General features: G+C 37.8%; 1 protein-coding gene across 2 annotated transcripts in view; it reads left to right on the plus strand.

Moving 5' to 3' along the window:
• Positions 1-7,772, plus strand: part of DIAPH3 (diaphanous related formin 3) — a 1,718,568-nt gene extending 1,710,796 nt beyond the window's left edge. For both annotated transcript variants that reach the window (XM_053707945.1, XM_053707946.1), the window contains one exon: positions 6,182-7,772. In XM_053707945.1, coding sequence (XP_053563920.1) covers positions 6,182-6,432 — 251 coding nt within the window. In that variant the 3' untranslated portion in view covers positions 6,433-7,772. The remainder of the gene's footprint in view (positions 1-6,181) is intronic.
• The last annotated feature ends 1,406 nt before the right edge of the window (positions 7,773-9,178 follow it).

The raw sequence follows: 9,178 nt of genomic DNA on the forward strand, positions 1-9,178 counted from the left end.
TGGGTTCTTACCTAAGGTAGTCACTAACAAGAATATCAATCAAGAGATTGTTGTTCCATCATTGTGCCCTAACCCTTCTTCAAAGAAGGAACGACTTCTGCACAATCTAGACATAGTCCGTGCCCTGAAATTTTATTTACAGGCAACTAAAGATTTTCGCCAAACTTCTTCCCTGTTTGTCGTTTATTCTGGACAGAGGAGAGGTCAAAAAGCATCTGCTACCTCTCTATCTTTTTGGCTTCGTAGCATAATACGTTTAGCCTATGAGACTGCTGGTCAGCAACCTCCTTAAAGGATTACAGCTCATTCTACTAGAGCTGTGGCTTCCACTTGGGCCTTTAAGAATGAGGCCTCTGTTGAACAGATTTGCAAGGCTGCAACTTGGTCTTCTCTTCATACTTTTTCCAAATTTTACAAATTTGACACTTTTGCTTCTTCGGAGGCTGTTTTTGGGAGAAAGGTTCTTCAGGCAGTGGTTCCTTCCGTATAGAGATCCTGCCTGTCCCTCCCGTCATCCGTGTACTTTAGCTTTGGTATTGGTATCCCATAAGTAATGATGACCCGTGGACTGACTACACTTAACAGGAGAAAACATAATTTATGCTTACCTGATAAATTCCTTTCTCCTGTAGTGTAGTCAGTCCACGGCCCGCCCTGTTTTTTATGGCAGGTCTAAATTTTTAAATTATACTCCAGTCACCACTGCACCCTATAGTTTCTCCTTTCTCGTTTGGTTTTCGGTCGAATGACTGGGTGTGACGTAGAGGGGAGGAGCTATATAGCAGCTCTGCTTGGGTGATCCTCTTGCACTTCCTGTTGGGGAGGAGTTAATATCCCATAAGTAATGATGACCCGTGGACTGACTACACTACAGGAGAAAGGAATTTATCAGGTAAGCATAAATTATGTTTTTCTTTAGCCAAACACATTTCTATTCCCTTAGAGGATAGTACATCTTTCAGGAACCCTATCAACAGGAAATTGGAATTCTTTTGCTTCCGTAAGCAGTTGTCTTCTCTTTGGTGTGATAATATGTTAGAGCAAATCTCAGAAGACTCTGTAGATTAAAATGTTCACGATTGTTTGAAAATTTTAAAGCCATTGTTAACATAATTCGATTTTATGCTAAGATTATGACTTTAACAGTGACTTTAACAGTGTCAGCAAACAAGGTCAAAATAGTAATTTTCTTGTAGGAGTTGTAGGAGGCAGTTTTAGCATTTTCTCTCAAGGCTTGGTCACAGAATAGGTTTAAAAAAAGGGCCTACCCGAGGAATGTGTCTTCTGTCTCATGTGGTAAAAGACTCACTGTATTTTATGGCTGTATTAGCTGTAGTATAAGTTTTTTGGAACAAGGCCAAGGATTTTTTCATCCTATTTTATTGTTCCCATGAAAGAGGGAATTTTCATACCTATATTTTTGAATGTTCAAGGAACTCTTGTCTATATTAAGATATAGAGGCCGAATTATGAAAGGTCTTGCTGACCTGATCCGACAGTGCGGATCAGGTCCGCAAGACCTCGCTGAATGTGGAGAGCGAATACAAGAGCTGCTGGTGCAACGCCGCCCCCTGCTGACTCGCAGCCAATCAACCGCCAGCAGGGAGGTGTCAATCAACCCGATCGTATTCGATCGGGTTTAATTGCGGCGATTCCTGTCTGCCTCATCAGAGCAGGCGGACAGGGTTATGGAGCAGCGGTCTTTAGACTGAAGACTCGCCAGAAACACGGCCCTTTAAGCTCAATACAGAGCTTGATAAATGGGCCTCCATATGTATTTCCTTCATCTGTATTTCATTCTGTTTTTTATTTTTACAAAGTCATATTTCTTTTTCATATTACAGGAAAATAGCTAAGTGTCCTGTCATCAGAGCTTTTTTTCTAGCTTAGTCAGGATATATCCAGTATTTAAACCAATTTCTCCTTTTTGGAATATTAATTTGGTTTTAAAAGCTTTCCGGTTTCTCCTGTCAAACCTATGCATACTTTGGACATTTAGGCCTAGATTTAGAGTTTGGCGGTAGCCGTGAAAACCAGCGTTAGAGGCTCCTAACGCTGGTTTTAGGCTACGGCCGGTATTTGGAGTCAGTCAGGAAAGGGTCTAACGCTCACTTTTCAGCCGCGACTTTTCCATACCCCAGATCCCCTTACGTCAATTGCGTATCCTATCTTTTCAATGGGATCTTTCTAACTCCGGTATTTAGAGCGGTGTCTGAAGTGAGCGTTAAAATTCTAACGACAAAACTCCAGCCGCAGAAAAAAGTCAGTAGTTAAGAGCTTTCTGGGCTAACGCCGGTTTATAAAGCTCTTAACTACTGTGCTCTAAAGTACACTAACACCCATAAACAACCTATGTACCCCTAAACCGAGGTCCCCCCACATCGCCGCCACTCAATTCAATTTTTTTAACCCCTAATCTGCCGACCACCACCTACGTTATACTTATGTACCTCCTAATCTGCTGCCCCTAACACCGCTGACCCCTATATTATATTTATTAACCCCTAACCTGCCCCCCACAACATCGCCGCCAGCTACCTACAATAATTAACCCCTAATCTGCCGACCGCCACCTACGTTATACTTATGTACCCCTAATCTGCTGCCCCTAATACCGCCGACCCCTATATTATATTTATTAACCCCTAATCTGCCCCCCACAACGTCGCCTCCACCTGCCTACACTTATTAACCCCTAATCTGCCGAGCGGACCGCACCGCTATTATAATAAAGTTATTAACCCCTAATCCGTCTCACTAACCCTATAATAAATAGTATTAACCCCTAATCTGCCCTCCCTAACATCGCCGACACCTAACTTCAAACATTAACCCCTAATCTGCCGACTGGAGCTCACCGCTATTCTAATACATTTATTAACCCCTAAAGCTAAGTCTAACCCTAACACTAACACCCCCCTAAGTTAAATATAATTTAAATCTAACGAAATTAATTAACTCTTATTAAATAAATTAATCCTATTTAAAGCTAAATACTTACCTGTAAAATAAATCCTAATATAGCTACAATATAAATTATAATTATATTATAGCTATTTTAGGATTTATATTTATTTTACAGGTAACTTTGTATTTATTTTAACCAGGTACAATAGCTAAAATAGTTAAAATAATTACAAAATTACCTGTAAAATAAATCCTAACCTAAGTTACAATTAAACCTCCTAACACTACACTATCAATAAATTAATTAAATAAAATACCTACAATTACCTACAATTAAACCGGAATTCGGATCAGCCAATCGGATTGAACTTGATTCTGATTGGCTGATTCCATCAGCCAATCAGAATTTTCCTACCTTAATTCCGATTGGCTGATAGAATCCTATCAGCCAATCGGAATTCGAGGGACGCCATCTTGGATGACGTCCCTTAAAGGAGCCTTCATTCGTCGGTAGTCCGTCGGGCCAGCAGGATGTTCCGCGTCTGAGGTCTACAAGATGGATCCGGAAGAAAGAAGATTGAAGATGCCGTTGATAGAAGACTTCAGCCGGATCATGGACCTCTTCAGCTCCCGCTTGGATGATGACTTCAGCCGGATCATGGACCTCTTCAGCTCCCGCTTGGATGAAGACTTCAGCCGGATCATGGACATCTTCATCCCCCTGCTTGGGATTGGATCAGGACATCGGAGGAGCTCTTCTGGATCAATCGGTGAACCTGGTATGGTGAAGATAAGGTAGGAAGATCTTCAGGGGCTTAGTGTTAGGTTTATTTAAGGGGGGTTTGGGTTAGATTAGGGGTATGTGGGTGGTGGGTTGTAATGTTGGGGGGGGGTATTGTATGTGTTTTTTTTACAGGCAAAAGAGCTGAATTCTTTGGAGCATGCCCCGCAAAGGGCCCTGTTCAGGGCTGGTAAGGTAAAAGAGCTTTGAACTTTAGTAATTTAGAATAGGGTAGGGCATTTTTTTTATTTTGGGGGGCTTTGTTATTTTATTAGGGGGCTTAGAGTAGGTGTAATTAGTTTAAAATTGTTGTAATATTTTTCTGATGTTTGTAAATATTTTTTTATTTTTTGTAACTTAGTTCTTTTTTATTTTTTGTACTTCAGTTAGTTTATTTCATTGTATTTATTTGTAGATATTGTATTTAATTAATGTATTGATAGTGTAGTGTTAGGTTTAATTGTAGGTAATTGTAGGTATTTTATTTAATTAATTTATTGATAGTGTAGTGTTAGGTTTAATTGTAACTTAGGTTAAGATTTATTTTACAGGTAATTTTGTAATTATTTTAACTATTTTAGCTATTGTACCTGGTTAAAATAAATACAAAGTTACCTGTAAAATAAATATAAATCCTAAAATAGCTATAATATAATTATAATTTATATTGTAGCTATATTAGGATTTATTTTACAGGTAAGTATTTAGCTTTAAATAGGATTAATTTATTTAATAAGAGTTAATTAATTTTGTTAGATTTAAATTATATTTAAGTTAGGGGGGTGTTAGTGTTAGGGTTAGACTTAGCTTTAGGGGTTAATCCATTTATTAGAATAGCGGTGAGCTCCAGTCGGCAGATTAGGGGTTAATGTTTGAAGTTAGGTGTCGGCGATGTTAGGGAGGGCAGATTAGGGGTTAATACTATTTATTATAGGGTTAGTGAGGCGGATTAGGGGTTAATAACTTTATTATAATAGCGGTGCGGTCCGGTCGGCAGATTAGGGGTTAATAAGTGTAGGCAGGTGGAGGCGACGTTGTTGGGGGCAGATTAGGGGTTAATAAATATAATATAGGGGTCGGCGGTGTTAGGCACAGCAGATTAGGGGTACATAGGGATAATGTAAGTAGCGGCGGTTTACGGAGCGGCAGATTAGGGGTTAATAATAATATGCAGGGGTCAGCGATTGCGGGGGCGACAGATTAGGGGTTAATAAGTGTAAGGTTAGGGGTCTTTAGACTCGGGGTACATGTTAGAGTGTTAGGTGCAGACGTAGGAAGTGTTTCCCCATAGCAAACAATGGGGCTGCGTTAGGAGCTGAACGCGGCTTTTTTGCAGGTGTTAGGTTTTTTTTCAGCTCAAACAGCCCCATTGTTTCCTATGGGGGAATCGTGCACGAGCACGTTTTTGAAACTGGCCGCTTCCGTAAGCAACTCTGGTATCGAGAGTTGAAGTTGCGTTAAATATGCTCTACGCTCCTTTTTTGGAGCCTAACGCAGCCTTAGCCTAAAGCTAAGTCTAACCCTAACACTAACACCCCCCTAACTTAAAGACTCTCAATAACAGAGTTATTTTAAAGGTGCGGCCAGAAAAAAGCCAGCGTTAGCTACGCGGGTCGTTACCGACAAAACTCTAAATCTAGCCGTTAGTTTCCATCTGGGAAATTTGTGCTGCTTTTAGCAATATCTTCTGCCAGAATATTTCTTTATTTTAGTTTTCTTCAGACTTACATCAATCAAGAGATATAAAGTATTCTATCGATGGTCTCTAACTTGTTTTAGTTGGTGTAAGAGCATTTGAATTCTACTTATACATTTCTAAGGTTTTTAGGCAATTTTTTTAAAATGTGTTTGTCCCTTAATACAAATGAAGGTCAGAAGGCCACTTTAGCTTCTTGACCAAAACTTTGTTTACCAAGTTTTATTTGGAGGTGTGATAGTCTATTCCAAAATATATTGTTGTCCAATCTACTAGATCAGTTTCCTCTTCTTGAGTTTTCAAGAAAGTGACATATTTTACACATTTGCAAGGCAGCAACTTGTTTTTTCTTAATTCTTTATTTAAATTTTACCACAGCATATCTAGATAGGCATAATAGCTGCTGATTGGTGGCTGCACATAGATGCCTTGTGTGATTGGCTCACCCTTGTGCATTGCTATTTCTTCAGAAAAGGATATCTAAAGAATGGAGCAAGTTGGATAATAGAAGTAAATTGGAAGGTTGTTTAAAATTGTATTCTCTATCTGAATCATAAAGGAACATTTTTGGTTTAGTGTCCCTTTAAACCTCTGCTGCAATATAGTGTTCATGATATTTGCATGCTCCTAAGCCTAATACTCTTCAAGAAAGCACACCAAGTGATAATAGACGCAAAGTGGAAGGTTTTTTAAAATTGCATGTTGCATCTGAATCATAAAACTTTAATTCTGTATGTAATGTCTCTCTAACTTTTTTGTTTCACATCTTTATGATTTTTTTTATTTTGTATTAACAGAAAATCAAAAACCTCATTTTGAGAGATCACGTTCACGTCCAAATATCCATTCCAATGCAACCAGAGCTCCAGCTGCTAAGGAACTTAATTACGAAACTCAGCCTTCTACTTCAAAAAGCAAAGCTGCGGTAAAAAAGGAAGTGAACAACACAGAAAGCAACAAAGACAGAGGACCAAATCACAGCACTTCTACCAAGTCAGAATCCATACCTGAAGTTGAGGCCCTCCTTGCACGACTAAGGGCTCTATAAAGTTAATTAGATAACACCATCTAATAACTAGCCAACTGAAAAATACAATTATTCTTCACACAGCTTTTTTTTTTTGTATTAAACTGATCTGTAGTTCAGGTTAAAGAAAACTCTTTTTACAATATATTTATATTTAATCTGCAAATATATGTGAAAAAAATATAATGCTTTTATGCAGAGTGTTTCTGCCTTGTGTGTAATCTTCATTATTTAAAATGTTTGTTACCTTAGTTGTTTCATAGGTAAATCATGGTTTATATTATGTTTTATTTTGCATCAACAAAGTGCAATTTCCTCTTGAAACTGTTTTTGAGGGAAGTAAAATATGCAAATTTGTTTATAAATATCAAGTTTGAATGTTCATTTGTATATATAAATATATAATGGAATCATTCTTATACAACCAAAACAGATATGTTATATATAAGCTTTTGTATAAGAAAACTAAAGTAATGCACTTGAAGTGCTTATAGCATAATACAAAAAATAAATAGGAACATTACTTAAGTATGCTGACAAAAGCAAAATTGTTACCATTCCATTTGTTTAGACTCAAGTATTATTGTTTTGTTTTTTGATTTTTAATCTCACGCTCAGTATACCAAAGCACTTTCCATTTATGTATAGTAAGATAGTTTAATACAGCATTTGATCGTATAAATTAGAATGGCCACAAACAATCTTACGCAGAATATGCTACTTGCATTTTCTTTATAATATCACAGGAAAAGTCAGTTAACAGAACATTTAACTGTTAGTACCGAGTAGTAATAGTGAAACACAACTGCATGTTTTCAAGAAACATTCCTTAAGATGTCAAGAGGATTGTTGTCTAGTATAAAAGAACTCTTTGTTTAGCTAGTGCTATGAATGACAACTGACAATAGATTATTTTCTTTTATAACTAAGGATTACACCATTTGATTTTCAAGTATTTTTAAACACTACAAAATATTTATTGAAGTATTGAAATTCAATGTAAATATGAAAAACACCTCAATTAAATTCTGCATGATTGTGCAGTTATCCTTCCAAATAACCTGCACTTCTGTTTACATGTCAATCTCTATTAATGAAAAAGAACTATTATCTTCAATATCATGGTCACATTTCTTCAGTGTTGGTAATGTGAGCTAACTTTCCTTTCAATAATAAAATGCTTCTTTTTTAATATGAAGCATTTCTAAATACTGTTACTTGGAAACGATCCTTTTTGATTCATGTCATGTGTGGCCTTCTCATTTTCTAAATATAACTTTGTGTTGTTGTATTGTGCCTGAATAAATGAGAAAGCATTGGCGGATATACACTAAATGGAAAATAAATATTAATAATTCAAAGCGTGTGTTTGTTTTTTCACATTTGTTACATGGGGTTGAAATGAAAATGTGGGATAACCCAAAAAATATTTGCTCTGACCCTAATATTATACATAGTTAAAGTTACTGTAAATTGTGCCCGTTTTTTTAAAATTCGATTAAACACAGGGGCACTTTAATTCATCAAAATTTACATTTCACTCGTGTTGTGAAAATACCTTTTAATCCTGACTGCCGCTCCAGCTTCCCCCGGTCGTCGCAAGCCTCTTCCTACGTCATAAATGACGGATCAGTCATCCTGCAATCATGGCTTCCCCCCGGGGGAATAAGTATCTGATTCAACACCGTTATTGGAGGAAGCCGGATTCCTCATTTTAGACCCAGGAAGAGGCTTGCGACGGGTGGAGGATGCAATGCAGCGGCTGTCAAGATTAAAAGTTAAGTATTTTCACAACACAAGTGAAATGTACATTTCTCCAACATTGGTGTGTCCGGTCCACGGCGTCATCCTTACTTGTGGGATATTCTCTTCCCCAACAGGAAATGGCAAAGAGTCCCAGCAAAGCTGGCCATATAGTCCCTCCTAGGCTCCGCCCACCCCAGTCATTCTCTTTGCCGTTGCACAGGCAACATCTCCACGGAGATGGTTAAGAGTTTTTTGGTGTTTAAATGTAGTTTTTATTCTTCTATCAAGTGTTTGTTATTTTAAAATAGTGCTGGTATGTACTATTTACTCTGAAACAGAAAAGGATGAAGATTTCTGTTTGTGAGAGGAAGATGATTTTAGCAGACAGTAACTAAAATCGATTGCTGTTTCCACATAGGACTGTTGAGATGAAGTAACTTCAGTTGGGGGAAACAGTTAGCAGACTTTTCTGCTTAAGGTATGACTAGCCATATTTCTAACAAGACTGTGTAATGCTGGAAGGCTGTCATTTCCCCTCATGGGGACCGGTAAGCCATTTTCTTAGTCAAACAAACAGAATAAAGGGCTTAATATGGGCTAAAAAACTGGTAGACATTTTTATGGGCTAAATCGATTGCTTTATTTAGGCATATTATTCAGATTAGGCTAACAATTGGCATTTATAATCTTGGGGAACGTTTATAAAACGGCAGGCACTGTGTTAGACACCTTTTTCAGTCAGGGGGCCTTTCTAGTTATAGACTGAGCCTCATTTTTGCGCCATTACTGCGCAGTTGTTTTTTGAGAGCAGGGCATGCAGATGCATGTGTGAGGATCTAAAAATCACTGAAAAAACTTCTAGAAGGCGTCATTTGGTATCGTATTCCCCTCTCGGCTTGGTTGGGTCTCAGCAAAGACTATAGCTGGGACTGTATAGGGGTTAAATTTAAAAACGGCTCCGGTTCCGTTATTCTAAGGGTTAAAGCTCTGAAAATTGGTGTGCAATACTTTTAATGCTTTA

This window comes from Bombina bombina, chromosome 3, assembly GCF_027579735.1.
Source record: "Bombina bombina isolate aBomBom1 chromosome 3, aBomBom1.pri, whole genome shotgun sequence".
In the NCBI taxonomy this organism is placed as follows: Eukaryota; Metazoa; Chordata; class Amphibia; order Anura; family Bombinatoridae; genus Bombina; species Bombina bombina.